Source organism: Neoarius graeffei, chromosome 18, assembly GCF_027579695.1.
Source record: "Neoarius graeffei isolate fNeoGra1 chromosome 18, fNeoGra1.pri, whole genome shotgun sequence".
NCBI classification, from domain to species: Eukaryota; Metazoa; Chordata; class Actinopteri; order Siluriformes; family Ariidae; genus Neoarius; species Neoarius graeffei.
In genome coordinates, this window is record NC_083586.1 from 24,768,286 (window position 1) to 24,787,759 (window position 19,474).

The following is a 19,474-nucleotide window of genomic DNA, read 5'->3' on the forward strand; positions in this document are numbered from 1 at the left end:
GTTTACTATGAACATGGAATGCTGTAACACTACAGACTACTTCATGTTCAGGTTTGAGGGGAGAATAGAAAGGAGAATGTTGAGATTAATTACTGTATATATGATTGGACAACAGGATGTCATTTACTCCCAATGTGTTTTGAAGCCTCCTTTTGTACCAAGTGAAGGTCACAATCTTGTGAAAATTGAAGCCAAAATATGCACAGGAAATGTGTCTAGTCGGGACAGCGGATGAGGAACCAGCCAAGACTGGTGGTGGACACTCCATATATTCATAACAGTACACATGCTGTGAGACATGTGAAATGGACCTTTGTCTCTTCATCAGCTAATTCAAATACCAATATTGCAGCATTATTAAAAGTTAAGTGTGCGTGGGTTTTCTTTGTTTTTTTTGTTTTTTTTTGGGGGGGAGGAAAAGATTTTAGAGCTTTGAGTCATGACTGATAGCGCTACCATTCTAATCCAAATAAGAGACGCTGTCCAATTTATTAGGAACACTTGTACATCTGCTCATTCATGCAGTTATCTAAACAGCCAATCATGTGGCAGCTGTGCAATGTATAAAAACAACAGAAGACTACATCAGGTTCCACTCCTCTCAGCCAAGAACAGGAATTTGAGGCCATCATGGGCACAGACTCACCAAACTGGACAAATTAATCCATCCATCCATCTTCTACCGCTTATCCGGATCTGGGTTGCAGGGGTAGCAGCAGCCTAAGCAGAGCAGCCCAGACTTCCCTCTCCCCGGCCACCTCCACCAGCTCTTCCGGGGGAACACAGAGGCATTCCCAGGCCAGCCGAGAGATGTAATCTCTCCAGTGTGTCCTGGGTCTGCCCTGGGCTCTCCTCCCGGTGGAGCATGCCCAGAAAACCTCCCTTGGGAGGCATCCGGGGGCATCCTAACAAGGTGTCTGAACCACCTCATCTGACTCCTTTCGATGTGGAGGAGCAGCGGTTCTACTCCAAGTCTCTCCCGAATGACCAAGCTTCTCACCCTGTCTCTAAGGGAGAGCCCAGCCACCCTGTGGAGAAAACTCATTTCTACCTCTTGTATCTGCAATCTCATTCTTTTGGTCACTACCCATAGCTCATGACCATAGGTGAGGGTGGGAACGTAGATGGATCAGTAAATCGAGAGCTTTGCCTTTTGTCTCAGCTCTCTCTTTACCACAACAGACCAGCATCTGCATCACTGCTGACGCTGCCCCGATCCATCTGTCCAGTTCCCCCTTACCCTCACTTGTGAACAAAACCCTGAGATACTTACTTAAACTCCTCCACTTTAGGTAGCAACTCCCCCCTGACCCGGAGTAGGCACTCCACCCGCTTCCAGCTGAGCGCCATGGCCACGGACTTGGAGGTGCTGATCCTCATTCCAGCTGCTTCGCACTCTGCTGCAAACCGTCCCAGCACATGCTGTAAGTCACAGATTGATGAAGCCAACAGGACCACATCATCTGCAAAAAGCAGAGATGTGATCCTGCTGCCACCAGACTGGACACCCTCCAGGGCTCGAAATTCATATTTTTTTTTTTTCACTAGCCAGCCGGACTAGTTACCTTCCAAAGTAACTAGCCAAACAGAATCAACTCGCCAAAATTTGTTCATGTATGAATTTTACTTCTGTCAAAAATAACACAAAAGAGAGTAGTTACCATTGTTCATGACTAATGTGCATTTATTTCAAGACCCGAGTATTTTGATACTTTTTTTTTTTTTTTTTGCACACTTTACAAACTGGCATTTGCTGTTCCACGTCTTCCTCTCGATATCCCAAAAAATGCCAGATGACTGACCCCTTACTAGTTCTTTTAGGAACCAATTTGTCGCTGAAATTGACAGAGCTTACACGGTAGCCTATGCAGCACCAGTGATTGCACAAACTGAGTCAGCGCTGTAAACCGAAACTAGAAACTCTTCCCGCAAGCAGTGTTGCCAGATACTGCTGACATTTTCCAGCCCGAAATATGTTCAAAACCCGCCAAAATGCACTTAAAACCGCCCAATCTGGCAACAGCCCGCAAGTTCCTTTCAGCGCCTAGATGTCGCCCAGGATTGGTTGGCGAGTGTGTGACGTTTTTTTTTTTTTTTTTTTTTTTTTTTTTAACCTTTAGGCAGCCTCTCGCGTTACTGCCTGAGGGACAAGGAGAAAAACACCAGAAAAGGTTTTAAACAAACGCAAGTCGGCAGATGACCATAAAATACTCTATAGTAGTTACAATATAATAATTTTATGTATCTCACACAGAATTTTCAGAGATATATTGAGTATATTCGATTATATCGCACAGCCCTAGCCTGAATCTTCACTTTTTATATATATATATATATATATATAATATATTTATTTATATTTGGGCGGCACGGTGGTGTAGTGGTTAGCGCTGTCGCCTCACAGCAAGAAGGTCCTGGGTTCGAGCCCCGGGGCCGGCGAGGGCCTTTCTGTGTGGAGTTTGCATGTTCTCCCCGTGTCCGTGTGGGTTTCCTCCAGGTGCTCCGGTTTCCCCCACAGTCCAAAGACATGCAGGTTAGGTTAACTGGTGACTCTAAATTGACCGTAGATGTGAGTGTGAATGGTTGTCTGTGTCTATGTGTCAGCCCTGTGATGACCTGGCGACTTGTCCAGGGTGTACCCCGCCTTTCGCCCGTAGTCAGCTGGGATAGGCTCCAGCTTGCCTGCGACCCTGTAGAAGGATAAAGCGGCTAGAGATAATGAGATGAGATGAGATTTATTTATATTTATTATTATTTTATTTTATTTTTTCCAACTAGCCAGCTGGGCTGCCTAGTGACAGGAATTACCCGCCAAATGACAAATTAAGTTGCCTCGGGCAACCGGACCACCACAAATTTCGAGCCCTGCCCTCCACCCCTTGACTGCGCCTAGAAATTCTGTCCATAAAAATTGTGAACAGAACCGTGATAAAGGGTAGCTCTGGCGGAGTCCCACATGCACCGGGAACGAGTCTGACTTACTGCCGGTAATGCAAACCAAACTCCTTCTCTGGTCATACAGGGTCTGAATGGCCCACAGTAGTGGGCCCTGAACCCCATACTCCTGAAGCACCCCCCACATGGCACCATGAGGGACATGGTTGTAAGCCTTCTCCAGGTCCACAAAACACATGTAGACTGGTTGGGCAAACTCCCATGCACCCTCCAGTACCCTTGCAAGGGTAAAGAGCTGGTCCAGTGTTCCACGACCAGGATGAAAATCGCATTGTTCCTCCTGAATCTAAGGTTCGACTATCAACCGGACTCTCCTCTCCAGCACCCCAGCATAGGCTTTCCCAGGGAGGCTGAGAAGTGTGATTTCCCCCCCCCCCCAATAGTTGGAACACACTCTCCGGTCCCCCTTCTTAAAAAGGGGGACCACCACCCCAGTCTGCCAATCCAGAGGCACTGTCCCTGACCTCCACGCAATGTTGAAGAGGCGTGTCAGCCAAGACAGCCCAACATCATCCAGTGCCTTCAGGAACTCAGGACAAATCTCATCCACCCCCGAAGCCTGGCCACCGAGGAGCTTTTTAACCACCTCGGCAACCTCAGCCCCTGTGATGGGAGAGTCCTCCTAAGCACCCTCAAACTCTCTGTCCTCCTCAGACAACATGAAGGTGGGATTGAGGAGATCCTCAAAGTATTCCTTCTACCGTCCGACGACGTCCCCAGTTGAGGTCAACAGTACTCCATCCTCACTGTAAATAGTAGGGACAGAGCACTGCTTCCCCTTCCTGAGGCGCCGGACGGTTTGCCAGAATCTCTTCGAGGCCAACCGGAAGTCACTCACTTTCCATGGCCTCACCGAACTCCTCCCACACCCAAGATTTTGCTTCAGTGACCCCCCCGGTATGCAGTTGAAGCTCTGCCGGATGTGGCAGTTGAAGATCCGATGCACGGGAGCCTCCACCAGACATTCCCAGCATACCCTCACTACACGTTTGGGTCTGCCAGGTCTGTCCGGCATCCTCCCCCGCCATCTGATCCAGCTCACCACCAGGTAGTGATCAGTTGACAGCTCTGCTCCTCTCTTCACCCGAGTGTCCAAGACATACGGTCATGGATCAGATGAAACGACTACAAAGTCAATCATCAATCTATGGCCTAGGGTGTCCTCGTGCCACGTGCACTTATTGACACCCTTATGCTTGAACATGATGTTCGTTATGGCCAAACTGTGCATGGCACAGAAGTCCAACAACTGAACACCACTCGGGTTCAGATTGGGCAGGCCGTTCCTCCCAATTACAACCCCTCCAGGTCTCACAGTCATTGCCCACGTGAGCACTGGAGTCCCCTCCATTGTCAGCTGGGATGGGATCCAGCTTGCCTGCGACCCTGTACAGGATAAGCGGTCATGGATAATGGATGTGAACAAATGAAGAGGGGGGAAATCACCTAGTCTGGTCACCAACAATCATACCATGGTTAAAATCAGAGATTGCTGCACCTTTTCTTCTGATTGATGTGAGCTTTAACTGAAGCTCTTGACCTGTATCTGCATGATTTTGTGTTGTGCTGCTGCCACATGATCAGTTGATTTTGGATAACTGCGTAAATGAGCAGGTGTACAGGTGTTTCTAAATAGTGACAGCTGAGTGTAAGTACAAGTAGCCAATGTAAGGTACTACAGTAATTTTGAAAATGTACTGGAAAACAGCAATCAACATTTGCACTCAACTTATTTTTGAGGGGAAAAAAAAAAAAATCACTGCTCTCTATGATGCAACTATGAAACCTGCAGTAAGCGATGAGACCCTGTACTTTATCCATGTTGACCTTATAGTTATGATCCTGTTTGGCCAGTGACCTCAATTAAATAGGTTTATACAACAGTTGCTTCTGGTCCACTAATTCGTGAGCAGTCTTCCAAGAGTGCTGATATTTATCACTGTGTGTTTCCCTCTGCTTGTTTGTGTCCACCACATAAAATTCTAATTATAGCAACAGTCCCACTGAAAACATTACTACAGTAGAGTTAGTGACATTATCAGCAGACATGGCAAGCTAAACATTTTTCGTGAATCTAATTTCTCATTTAAAATATGAAAGCTCATTTTGACGAAGGTGAAAATGGACAAAGGACTCCACTTTCACCAGAAGCACCTTTTTTTTAAAAGAAATGTACAAATTGGTGTTAGACAATGAGTTATACAGTGAGTGTGGCTTCTTCAGGATCTGTTTCCACTAACAGAGCAAAAGTAAAGAAAACATTTGACAGTATTGTGTCCAAAATGTCACACTCTTAATTTCTTTTTTATAGAAATGTTGTATAAAATTTATTTGCATATTGTCGATATTCCCATATCCATTAAGCCAGTTGCACTATTTCTGCTTGTCTGGTTTTTGTATGTGTGCCTTCTTTAACTGTGTGTTATTATATACATTTTTTTGCATTTTTTTTATACTCATTTTGTGTATTTATATTTACATTAAGGGTCCAGGAGAAACTATATTTCAATCCCGTGTATGTCCTGTACATATGGCAGAATTGACAAAGTTGACTTGAAAAGCAACATCGGATAATCATGCACTTGTATTGAGTATTTATTCAGTATAACTGCACTCTTGCCCATGTTGTACTGCTTAATTAGCCCTTAGCCCAAATGTTCCTATTTTTTTTTAATAAAATAAAAAAAAGGCTGGAATAGATGGCCAAAAATACATTTATATACATTTAAATCCTGAGCCTAATATTTGAATAGCTGGATTATGTTCTGAGAGTATCATTGGAATTTATGCTACATTTAAAATGGTCCATTGGTTTAAAAAAATTTTTTTTTAAATCCTGCGTTAGTGTGTGTTTACCCTGAACCCTGAGTAATGTGTGAGATTGGTGTTGGCATTAACAGCCAGTCTTTTCAGGTCTTTCTCTTCTACACTGCAAAAAACTGAATTTGAGGAGAAAATTACTGAATACTAGTGAAATTATCTTGCTGCATGGACAGATGATTTTTACTTGATAAGACATCTTAGAATAAGTTGGTTGCAATCTAGAACTAGGTTTAATAATTTCGGAGTTGGTGTCTTGTATTCTTCTAATAGGAAATGCTAGATCATTTCAACTATTTTCACTTGCTAAGATATCATTTTTTGCAGTGTGCCAGACTCCAGACATCTCCTCCTTTACCTGCTGTGATCCAGGAATGAAATCTGCGTCCGTAGTGGAAAAAGGAAACATCAAAACAAATGGCATTGGAGTGTCAATTTGTGCAATGGGAATTTAAAAAATAAAAATGTGTGTTGTATGAATGAATGTTTGTTGTATAGGGATTTTCTCAAGATAAAGGTTTATAGCCTTTTTTTAAAAATAATGAGAGTAGTAGAGTCAGGATTTACTGAGCTTTATTTTTTTTTTTAATCTTTTGTGTTTCTTAAGGCATGGCCAGCCTATACTCTATGGCTTTGGTGGTGTCAGCGTGGGTATGGCGGATACGGAGTGAAAGAGATGGAGATGGAGAAAAAGGAGAGGATGTTCCCAGCAAGCATCTGATAGTGTAAGAAAGAAAAGTAAATCTGTCCAATAAACAATTTATATTTATAATGTGAATACATGCAGCACAATGTAAAACAAAAATTATTTAATTGATCTTGAAGAGCACTGGTACATAATTCTATATATTTTTTTCTTGCTTTTGGCAATGTTAAACATCTGGTCCATTGTTTCTTCTGTATGACAGGGCACATTACATCATCCTATTAGTGGAGTCCATTCTGTTTGGTGTTTTTGTTGTGGTGATATTTTATGACCAGGTGTGTATCTTACTTCAGTATTTCATTCTGGGGTCAAGGGGGGGACGGATGGAGACACACACACACACACACACACACATATATATATATATCTATATCCTGTTTGTTCTCCAGCTGGTGTCCATTATAACAGATGAGACACCCATTGAGCAGATGAGAAACAGACTGATGAAGGACCGACCCAACAGCGGACAGTCAGTCCACACGACACAGACCAGAAAACCTAAAGTCGCATTGCTGAGGGAGGTGTTTGGAAGAGGTAAGTGTGTATCTTTTTGTAAGTGGAACAGCAGGTATGGGTGAATTTATTTAATTCTTTATAAACTGTTCAAAGTTTAAATTTTACGCAGTAGTTTGTCTTTTACTGTTCACACTCTGCTTATGATAAGATCTGCTTCAAAAGCTGCAACTTTCTTGCTAATATTGCTGTCAGCGTCATTGTGCTTGTCATCTCGCACATCCCCAACTGGCCAAGTGTTTGTAGAGATTGTTTTAGGGTCGCGGGGGATGTTAAAAGCAAGGAGAAGCCAGAAAATGTGTTAGTGGGTCAGACTGAAAAACTAAAATGAACTAAAGACGACTCCACATGCGGTCACTGCTGGTGCTTGAGTCATAGCTGGTTAAAGAGCTGGACTAATGATTTGGTGGATGGATTTGTGGGGGGGGGGGGGGGAAGCAAGAAAGAGACCAGCTGCTTAAGGTAAGATTGCTTTGTGGGTATTGCACAGACTACTCAAACGTTTATAATGGATGTGTGATGAAATGATGTACGGTATAGGTCTCTATTTTGTTTATGTGGGCAGCAGGTTGCTCAGGACTCCATGCACTGGCTCATGCACAGCAGGGAGGGAAGCAGGGCCCTGCTCAGATTCCTGTATAGAATTTATAAACCTGTCCCCGTTATAAATTATTAAATTTATTACAAGTGTGTGTGTGTGAGATGTGTATAGTAATACTATTCACTGGAAAAGAAAAGGTGTTTTGTGTGTGAGTATGCCTGAACACAGTCGAACAAGACTGTGCAGCGTGCATTTGAGAGAATTCTCTCATAAATGCACACTGCACAGTCTTGTTCGGGTGTACTCTAACACACAAAACACCTTTTCTTTTCCAGTGAATAGTAAAATGCATCAGCTGCAACGAAGATTTGGACATGGCACAAAAAGTTCAAAGAGGAAGGCTGTCTGTGTCTCAGGCGGCGCGCATATTGAAAGTTTGTGGAATGGTTCATGGAATCCACATACCTTTTTTGAATTTCTCATTCAAGTTTTGAAGAATAAATCTTATATTGCTCAACATTAAGCCTGTTCAGTTTCATTTGCCTAGACTATGTAGTTTTTGGGAACATTTACATCTCAGTATCAAATTTTTTGAAACCCTCTTTTTTTATATATATATATATATATATATATATATATATATATATATATATATATATATATATATATATATATATAAACTTATTTTAAGTATGGAGGTTTCAGAGATGCTGATTCGGTAACTGTAATTTTAATGCTGAAGCGGAGACAGCCACACTGCTGTTTATAATTATCTCTCTTTTCATTGTTGACACACATTTTGTTAAATATTTCACATTTTTATGCGAGTTTATTGTATCTCTTGTGTTTGCAGGCTCTGTGCTGTGTTGGCTATTACCGTTCCAGTCCTCTCCCCCATCTGCTGGAGGAATCAGTTACTCACCTGTTCCTGATTATGACGTGTAAAGATGGACATCAGCATTACTTTACAGTCTGGATGAAGGAAGGATGAGTGTGTTTATAAAGTGTAGCACTGTTATGCAGTAGCTTTTAATTTGTGTACACACTCATACACAGTGTTGTCAAGTGACAAGCGCGATTAAGTGAGACATTACATTTTCTTTCTTACAGCTATATAGCTGTTTTTCTGTCATCCTGGCCTCAGTTGTTTACTTTTGCAAATATAATAAACGGAGGAATAGGGATGCTCAGTTGAATATTAACATATTGAATAAATTATAGATAATTGTGTAACTAATCTAGGCAGGCTGTAATTTTATTAGCTACTGTAAAATCTGTTCCACTGTCATGTTTGGTACATATGAGTCCTTCTGTTTAATGCATGAAAAATGTATCAATTTCTTCACATTTATTTTTGCAAATGCAAACACTATAATATACTTGAATATAGATCCTGAGAAGGTTTCTGAAGTTTCTCAGTGAGCTGTATCGCTGTTGAAATACAGTAGAACATGAAGCAGCAGTATCTCTAACACCAACACTGTGTTAATGAAATCAGAGCCAGTCATGTAGTTGAACAAAGTTGCTGTTACTTGGGGGGCTTTTGATTAAAACAATATTAAGAGACTTACTAAACATTACTGACGTTTGACTTGCACTGAACTTTTTTTCTTTCCCCATTTGAATGTTCATTTTTATTTTATTTATTTATCATTCATTCAGTGATTGTTAGTCATTTGGTTTTGAGTCTATAGGTGTTTTTATTAAATGTATATAAATGTATTTTATAGCATTTGATGCAGGAAAATGTTGGAGCTCTTTCAGGATACTGGGTTCAGTTATTCAAGTGCTTTTTTTGTGTGTGTAATTTTTAATACATTTGTTTGGTTGTTTTGACAGATTGAAGGATGGGTACATGGCTAATGTAAGATGTTTACACTGATATTTATTGTACTTTAACTGTCTAAATGCTGCTTAATTAAAGATGACCTTTCTATATTATGGTATTTTGGCTCTGTGTAATTAAATTAGTAATATGCAGTATTGTGATTCAAAAACATGACACTAAATTTCAAGTCAGTTCAATGTTTTTTTTTTGTTTGTTTTTTTTTTTAAAGACTTGCTGACAAGATTTACACACTACCAAGTTCACTTTCAAAACTATGCATGTTTTCAGAACATTAAAAAAATGCTGCCATTACATTACATTAGGTGAAGTATTTATTATTAATGTAATTTCTTCCTTTTGTGTGTAGATTAGTTTCTATAATTGTTTAAACTTTAGTTACAAACAGAATGGCACATTCCAATTATACAGCACAGACCATTCTTGAAAGTTATATAAAGAATTCAATATTCTACAATTAGTAGAATATTGTCCCTTACAAAGCAAGAATAGCTCTTACTGAGAACAGGAAACGGTTCTGTACAGTGGCATGCAAAAGTTTGGGCACCCTTGCTGAAAATGTCTGTTACTGTGAACAGTTAAGTGAGCAGAAGATGAACTGATCACCAAAAAGCATAAGGGTAAAGAGGACGCATTTCTTTAATATTTTCCGCAAGATTACATTTTTATTTCCTTCAGATAGATAGATAGATAGATAGATAGATCTTTATTGTCCCCTCAAGGGAAATTTGTCTTCACCAACTGTCAGACTTGGAACAGCTACAACATATAAGTACAATAAAGACATAACCAACATTAAACAGGTATAAAATGTGTACACACAGACGACATTCAGACAAAAACAAGTGACAGGCATCAAGACATTGAACAGATATCAAATCAGATATCAAATCAAATATACTCACTTAGACAAGAAACCATTCAGACAGTAGGCCTGCAACATATCTGCATCAGACAGTCCGTCACTATTTACCCAGTCCAGGAAAGTCCGTACAGGGTTACTGGGGGAGGCAGTTCAATGCATAGATGGCAGGCGGTACAAAACTCTTACTAAAACGTGCCCGTCTCCATCTTAAAGTCCTATACCTGTGGCCAGATGGGAGCAGTGTGAAAAGTGGGTAAAGAGGGTGATTGTGGTCTTCAATTATTGACACTGCGAGGCGTGTGACATCTTTGAGGTTGAGCTCAGCAAGGTTGCGTGTGGGGTGGTGAATGATTTTGGATGCTGTGTGTGTGATTTTTGTCAATTTGTTTCTGTTGGAGGTGGAGAGCATATTATAGAAGCAGGGTGAACAGTATAGTAGAATAGGCTGAATGATGCTGGCGTACAGAAGGGACAGAAGATGAGGGGCGACAGAGAGAGCACTGAGCTTGCGGATGACATAGAGCCTTTGTTGAGACCTCTTATGGATGTTAGTGATGTGTTGATCAAATGTCAGCTTATTGTCTATAGTGAGTCCCAGGTACTTGAAATGGCTGACCTGTTCAACCTTCTGCTTATGGATGAGAGTGGAAGGCAGAACAGTGGTGTCTGAATTATGAAATACCATTTCCTTTGTTTTTGCCACATTGAGTTCCAGAAAGTTATCTGTGCACCACTGGGTAAAAAGGGAGATGGATGATTGGTAGGCCGTGATGGAGTCATTGTCGCTCAGCAAACCTAGGATGGCAGTGTCGTTGGAATATTTAAAATATGTGGTGACGGGTGAGGGGCTGATGCAGTCGTTGGTGTAGAGGAAAGGGCTAAGAACGCAGCCTTGCGGAGCTCCCGTGTTAGTGATAATGGTGGATGATGTCGCTGTGCCTATCCTGACAGCCTGTGGTCTGTTGGTGAGGAAGTTGTGAATCCAGCGGATGAGGGGTGGTGGAATGTTGAGGTGGCAGAGTTTCTTGATCATCTGGTGGCACTGAATGGTGTTAAAGGCTGAACTATAGTCTACAAAGAGGATGGCTGCGAAGTTGCCTGGTGATTCCAGGTGTTGCAGGCGGGGGTGGAGAAGGCATGCAACAGCATTCTCCGTCCCCCTGCTGGCCCTGTAGGCAAGCTGGTATGGGTCCAGCAGGGGGCAGACAATTGGCAGTATGGTGTGGAGGATGAGCTTTTCCAGGCATTTCATGATGATGGAGGTGAGTGCAACTGGCCGGTAGTGGTTGGGTTCACAGGGGCGTGTGTTGTTAGGTACAGGGATGATAGCTGAGGTTTTCCAGATGGTGGGTATGGTTGCTGACCTATACGAGTCCCAGAAGATGGCATGAAGAGGGGGGGGGCAGTTCTGTAGCACAGAGCTTCAGCACCCTGGCTGAGATGTTATCTGGCCCAGGTGCCTTTCCAGTCTTGCATCTGCTCAGCTGCCGCTGCACGTCCTCTATTGTGAATGGGGGGTGACTGGGTGTGTCTGAGGGTAGGGCGTTGAAAAGCTCCTCACATGTGGCTGAGTGGTCTTGTGTGTCGAACCGTGCATAGAAAGAGTTCAAGGTGGTGGCAAAGTTGGTGGGATCTATAATGGTGGAGTGAGACTGACTAGCTGATTGTCCTGTGAGCATTTTTACTTTATGGAAGGCTTGTTTGGTATTCATGGTGCTGAATTCCTGTTCTAATTTGTCTTTGTATTTGTGCTTGGCTTTAATGATGTCCATTTTTATTTGTCTATTTAGTGAGTTGACAGTAGCCCAGTCCTTATGTTGAAAAGCCTTATGTTTCTCTCTCAAACTGTTTTTAATGTGATGGGTGATCCAGGGTTTGGAGTTGGGAAAACGTCTGACAGTTTTTGTAGGAATGTTGCATGAGACACAGAAGTTGATGTAGTCCATGAGCACTGTCGCCCTGTGCTCCAAGTCCCCCTGGAAAATGTCCCAATCTGTGCACCCGAGTGAGCCCTGTAATTGTGCAATTGCATCCTCCGACCAGAGGGCGGTGTGATGTATGCGTGGTTTGGTGCGCTTCAGTTCCGGTTTGTAGTGTGGCAGCAGGAAAACAACGTTGTGATCGGAGTAGCCGAGTGGTGGGTGTGCATGAGCAATGAAAGCGTCAGCGATGTTTCCATAACACAAGTCCAGCGTGTTGTTCTTTCTGGTGGGGATGTTCACATACTGATGTAAAGAGGGCATGACACAGTCCATTCTGCAGCTGTTAAAATCTCCTGGAACGAACGCCAGGGCGTCCGGGTACTTAGCCATCATGTGGCTAGTACCCTCGGCTACCAAATCCGCTGCAGCTCCGGTGTTAGCACTAGGTGGGATGTAAACACAGCTGACCACGACAGTGGGGAATTCCCTCGGGAGGTAGAAGGGGCGTAGTGACAGCGACAGCATCTCTAAGTCCGGTGTACAGACTGTGTGGTGGACTTTGATGTTCGTGCACCACCGCTTGTTGACAAAGATGCAGATGCCTCCGCCTCTGTCCTTACCCGATCGGCTGGTCCTGTCAGCTCGCAAGGTGGAAAAGTTGTCAAGACTGACCTCTGTGTCCGGGACATCCCCATCTAACCAGGTCTCTGTCACGGCGATGATACATGCATCCCTGAAGGCCCGCTCCACCCAGCATTTAGCATGCAATATGGCCATCTTGTTCCGGAGGGAGCGTACATTTGCCAGTACTATGGAGGGGAGAGGGGGTCTGAAGGGTTGCCTTCTCAACCTGGTGCGTACACCTCCTCGCCTACCTCTCTTCCTCTGACGAATCTCTGGAGGGAGATCAACTGCTGGTTTAGCGTTGCAGAGGGGGGAAGAGCATAGTTGGAGAAGCTCAGCCCAGTTGTAGGTGAGTTGTCTATGTCCGCCATCCTCTGGTAGTAACGCCAAGCAGTTGTTGTTTAGGATCTGTTGTTGTTTGGAATCCATAGTAACAGGCATAGCAACAGGCATATAATCCGGAAAAAAATATATCATCCAAAAAGCTTTGTAAAGTGTCCTTATTCCTCACACAAGCTTGGTACTAATGCCTCAGGTCTCCACTCAAGACTAGGGTTCGGGTTTGGTTTTTGAATTTACAATGACCCCGTAACCCCCATTATAATCTGACAAACTGCATGATTGTATAGGGAGACAAGGTAATTGCATGGGCTGGCACCTATTGAGCATTGGTGGTGCTGCTCTGCTTGTGACCCGGGCTTGCCGTCACTGCAGCCAGCTCTTGTTTCAGTCTGTTTTTGTACGTTTGCGTTTGTTTTTATGTGCGTGATTATTGAGTGTGTAACACTGCAGAACGTGAAACAACATGGCAAAACTAATTTACTATTTATACCTCGTACTAATTATCGCCGGACTTTGGATTCCCTGCCAAGCTCACTTTGGGATCAAGGAGGCCCAAACACCTATGTCCTACACCAGAGATGCCCTGGCGCTGCGATCAGCTGGAGTCACGCCCGTTTTGGACCTACCGGAATGCGTGAGAGTGCAGCCAATGCGAACGCAGCCCAGAAAATGGGGCTGGCGAGGCGGAGTGCGGCAGCGTCTGCTGAGGAGAGGCAATCGGCCTCCCCTGCCGTCTATGATTCTCTGCAACGTGAGGTCACTCCAGGCCAAGATTGATGAGCTTCGGATTAACACCAAGGCATGCTTTGAGTACCGCACCGCGAGCCTGTTGGCTATCACAGAGACATGGCTCCATCAAGAGATCCAAAACTCTTTAGTCGACATTGAAGGATTTTCGCTTATCCGTGCTGACAGGACTGAACAATCGGGGAAAAGTAGAGGAGGTGGCATGGCAGTGTATGTGAGTAACAACTGGTGCAAACAATACACAGTTAGGGAAACGTTTTGTTCTCCTGACGTGGAGCTCTTGCACCTGCACTTCAGACCGTTTTATCTACCAAGGGAGTTTGGTAGTGTATCCGTGTGTGTTGTCTACATACCCCCAAGCGGGAATGCAGCTCGAGCTGCAACTCGCATTGCGGACTGTGTACACAATGAACTACAGCGTTCGCCAGGTGCACCGGTGTTTATTATGGGGGACTTCAATCTTTGCAAATTAGAGCTTGCGCTCCCTGGGTTCGAGCAATACGTCAAGTGTAGTACATGCGACAAAAGAACTCTCGATAAGTGCTACGGTAACATCAACAATGCATACGTTGCCAAACCCAAACCTCCCCTGGCCAACTCAGACCATAATGTCATTCACTTAATCCCAAAATATAAAGCTATGTTGAAATGCAGCAAACTACAAGTGAAAATTGTAACTATGTGGACAGAGGAGGGGATAGAATCCATCAAAGGCTGCTTCCTGTGTACAGTCTGGGACGTTTTTCATGATGCCAAAATTGATGTGGCCACAGACACAATCACTGATTATATTAACTACTGTGTGGACAGTGTGCTGGACAAAAAACAAATTGTGGTCTACCCAAACAACAAACCCTATATAACCAAGGACATTAAGGATTGTATAAATAGATAAAAGGCAGCTTTCAGAAACAATGACAAAGTGAGTCTGAAATTTGTACAAAAATAACTCAATAAGTTATTGAGGGAAGCCAGGAATCATCAAAGGGACATAATTGAGACTGAATTCTCAAACATGAACTCCAAAAAACTATGGGACTCAATGAAAGACATTGCAAATATGCGCCCAAGCAAAGTGGACATAAGCACTTCCGACGACCACCAGAAGGCAAATGAATTAAATGACTTTTTTCTCAGATTCCAAACTCAGGATTTTAATAACGAGTGTATGTTGGTTTTAGATTCACTCAGTGATGAGACGAATGTCCATGAGGTAGACTGCCTCAAAATACAGACTCTATTCCAGCAGGTTTGCACAAAAAAGGCCATGGGGCCAGATGGGATCTCTGCCCGCCTTCTAAAAACCTGTGCAGAGGAACTCATCCCAGCCTGGTGTCCAATCTTTCAGTGGTCACTAGACTTTCACACTATCCCAGCTCTATGGAAAAAGGCAGCCATAACACCAGTCCCAAAAAAGCCTTGTCCCATTGAAAACAATGACTTTAGACCTATAGCTTTAACATCCATAGTCATGAAATGTTTTGAAAAATATATGGTGTCTCTTTTAAAAACTGAGATAAACCCAAAACTAGACCCATGGCAGTTTGCCTACAAATGCCACAGAAGCACAAATGATGCTATAAGTAGCATCACCCACCTAGTTTTAAAGCACCTTGAGGACCCAAAGGCTTATGCATGTTTACTTTTTATTGATTTTAGCTCTGCTTTTAACACAATTCAGCCCTTTTTACTACTAGATACACTGAAGAACATGGGTGTCAGCACTTTTATCATTAAATGGTATTATTCATTTTTAACAAACAGGATGCAGTATGTAAGAGTCCATAAAGCAACCTTACAATCTAAATCTATAAGTACAGGGGCTCCTCAAGGTTGTGTGAGTTCCCCTGTACTCTTCACCATTTATACGAATGAATGTGTGAGTAAACACTCACACAACTACATTGTTAAATTTTCTGATGACACTGCCATTTTGGGCCTTTTGCATAAAGACCAGGATGCAGCACCATACCACCTAGAAATTAAGCAGTTTGTAGACTGGTGTGATGTCCATCACCTGGTTGTCAGTGTAAAGAAAACGGAAGAAATTATATTTGACCCCAGAGCAGTTTCTGATTCAAGACCAGTATGCATCCACAACACCCCCATCAGTCAGGTCTGCTCCTATAAATACCTGGGTGTACTTATGGACAGCTCACTTACATGGCATGTTCACATTGACAGTCTATGCACTAAACTTCAGCAGAGGATGTATTTTTTAAGATGACTAAGACTGTATGGTGTTAGTAGCAGGCTTCTGTTTTTATTTTTTCAAATGGTTTTAGAAAGTGTGATACAGTATGGTATGGAAACCTGGTATGGGAATCTGACTGTCCAGTTGAAAGCAAAGTTGGGGCGTCTGGTCAAAACTGCACTTAAAATTGTTGGTCATACAGATCAAGGTTATATGCAATCTCTCTATGAAAAGTCAGTGCTCAGGGAGGCACTGAAGATTTTAGATGACCCCACCCATATATTGTACCAGGAATTTACTCTGCTACCCTCAGGGAGCCGTTTTAGAACACCACATTGCAGACTGAACAAATATAAAAACTCTTTTCTACCAACTGCCATCAAAATGCTCAATGGCAGATAGCAGCCATGCTATGCAGTACACAGGTTTTTTTTATGTATAGTTTTATGTTTTTTATGTGTAGGTCTATGTTTTTATGTATTCCATGTATTGTCTTAATGTACCATATGAATGTTGTATGTGTTGCAGTGACTGTTTAAGCCTAACACAAATTTCCCCCCTGGGGACAATAAAGTACACTCTACTCTACTATTGCTATAGCTCTGATACTTACTTTATCTTAGCATTTCCTCCCTTTGGGCTTTTGGTTGGACATGACTGTTCTCCCAATGAGCCCCCAAGTATTCGTCTCTATCAATCAGTGTTATTTTGTTTTTGGATGTTATATTTCATTGGTTAATGAGTTCAGGGTGGTATACAAATGAAAGCAGAGTTGGTGCCACAAAGGAGAATGAAGAGCCCCAAGGTAAAAAATTGACAATTTAATACAATTTGTTTCCTTTTATAGGAATCTGACAAACCTAACCCTTGTTTCCAAATAAATGGGTCTATTTATTTTAGTAATTTATCATTTCAAGTCAAGTTTGTTTGTATAGCACTTTTAACAATAGACATTGTCCCAAAGCAGCTTTACAGAATCTGAATGACCCAAGACACGAGCCAATTTTATCCCCAATGAGCAAGCCCGTTGCGACAATGGCAAGGAAAAACTCCCCCAGATGACACGAGGAAGAAACCTCGAGAGGAACCAGACCCAAAAGGGAACCCATCCTCACCTGGACAACAACAGACAACATGACTAACATTAACAGTTTTAACATGAAGTCAGTTTCGTTGATGTTATAACTCTTCATTAATGGAAATTTGAGTGCAAAACTGTTCATGACAACTGCAGTCCTAAAGTTAGCAAGTCAACTGTAGTCCTCAGCCATAAAAGCATTACTGTAAGCGTCCAGAGTGTTCCAAGTGTGACTTCCAACTGTCCATCTGGGGCCGTCCTCCACAGGAGCGATGTGATGAGACTCCAACCAGACATAGGGCATCAGGATGGATCAGGCAGGTCCGAAGAACATAAGAGGTCAGCACCTCAATCCCAGGATTGACATGTAACTCAAAGGGACATAATTGGGGGGGGGGGGGAACAGGTTGTTAGGTATGCCCAATGTCACCTGAATAAGTAGGTACAGTATACATTTTGTGCTGAGTACAAGCAAGGACTCCGGCAAAACTAACTATGACAGCATAACTAAAAGGGGAGAGCCAGAAGGTAACACAGGCATGAGGGAGCCCCGGGACATAAAGTAGCCAGCCACTACATCGTCAACAAACTTGAGTGAGCAAGCGAGTGGGGGACTGACAGCATCTATACATCCCAGTTTACCAAAACACTATGTCTGAGGACCCTCCAGATCTACACCTTTACCTCATAAACATCATTAACAAAAGGCTTGACTAAACAGATATGTTTTCAGCCTAGACTTAAACACTGAGACTGTGTCTGATTCCCGAACACTACTTGGAAGACTGTTCCATAACTGTGGGGCTTTGTAAGAAAAAGCTCTGCCCCCTGATGTAGCCTTCACTATACGAGGTACCAGCAGATAGCCTGCACCTTTTGATCTAAGTAGGCGTGGCAGGTCATAAAGGACCAGAAGTTTGCTCAGGTACTGTGGTGCGAGACCATTCAGTGCTTTAAAGGTCAATAGTAGTATTTTATAATCAATATGAAATTTGATTGGGAGCCAATGCAGTGTGGATAAGATAGGGGTGATGTGGTCAAATTTTCTAGTTCTAGTAAGGACTCTTGCTGCTGCATTTTGAACTAACTGGAGCTTGTTTATGCACTTATTGGAACATTCAGACAGTAAGGCATTACAATAATCCAACCTGGAGGTAACAAAAGCATGAACTAGTTTTTCTGCGTCATGTAGTGACATTAAATTTCTGGAGTTCCAAATTCTGTTTGGGTGAAGGGTAAACATGATGTAGGCCTAATAAAGAATGTTGAACCAGTGGTGATCACCCCCAAATCAGATTTCAGGCCTAAACAGACCCAGTACCCACTCAAACCAGAAGCAATCGCAGGTATAAGACTGGTCTTTGATTCGTTACTGAAGGCAGGTGTAATTGCCCCTTGCCAGGACTCTCTAGTGCGCACTCCTATTTCCCCAGTTAAGAAGGCAAGAAAACCATCCCAGCCCGATGAGTGGAGGTTTGTCCAAGATCTGCAAGCAGTCAATGCTGCGGTTGTTACGTGCATGCCTGACGTCCCTAAAGAGTGCTCTGCAGACCACACCCACTCTGGGATTGCCTGACCCCAATAAACCATTTGTTCAAACTGTAGATGAAAAGAAGGGTTTCATGACTGTTTTTTTTTTTGCAGAAACACAGGGATAGATTAAGACCTGTAGCCTACTTCTCCAGCAAATTGGACCCAGTGGTGGCTGGACTTCCTGTTTGCCTGCGTGCAGTTGCTGCAGCTGAAAAGGCGGTAAGTGCTTCCAGAAATATTGTGGGGTATTCTAACCTCACCCTTTTGATCCCACATGCTGTCTCCCTGCTTCTATTGGAGAAAAAGACGTCACATTTGTCAGCACAGAGATGGTTGAAGCATAACACTGTCATACTTGATATGCCTAATATCATTGTGAAATGTTGTACTGTTCTAAATCCTGCCTCTCTCCTCCCTACAGAGGACGATGGAGAGCCACATGACTGTGTCGCTCTCACTAATGATTTTTGTTCCCCCAGGGCAGACTTAAAGAGTGACCCTTTGGAAAATCCAGACATGGTCCTCTATGTGGATGCTTCAGTCTCCAGAGACCTAGAGACGGGAAAGAACAAAGTAGGTTTTGCCGTAGTCTCAGATCACGAGGCCCTCAAGGCGTCGTGTCTGTCCTCAAACCTGTCGGTGCAGGCCGCAGAGCTCTGTGCCCTTATTGAGGCATGTAAATTGGCTGCAGGGCAATCTATCAATATTTTTATGGACAGCAGATGTGCATTTGGCATTGTGCATGATTTTGGCACCATTTGGAAACACAGAAATTTTCTCACTAGCAC

At 43.0% G+C, this 19,474-nt stretch overlaps 1 protein-coding gene across 1 annotated transcript in view; it reads left to right on the top strand.

The window, feature by feature from the left end:
• zgc:77880 (zf-DHHC domain-containing protein) overlaps positions 1 to 9,465 on the top strand; it is a 31,820-nt gene extending 22,355 nt beyond the window's left edge. The window contains exons 6-9 of the mRNA XM_060898596.1: positions 6,383 to 6,500; positions 6,684 to 6,756; positions 6,871 to 7,015; positions 8,389 to 9,465. Of these exons, the coding sequence (XP_060754579.1) occupies positions 6,383 to 6,500; positions 6,684 to 6,756; positions 6,871 to 7,015; positions 8,389 to 8,480 (428 nt within the window). The 3' untranslated portion in view covers positions 8,481 to 9,465. The remainder of the gene's footprint in view (positions 1 to 6,382; positions 6,501 to 6,683; positions 6,757 to 6,870; positions 7,016 to 8,388) is intronic.
• Positions 9,466 to 19,474: the final 10,009 nt, after the last annotated feature.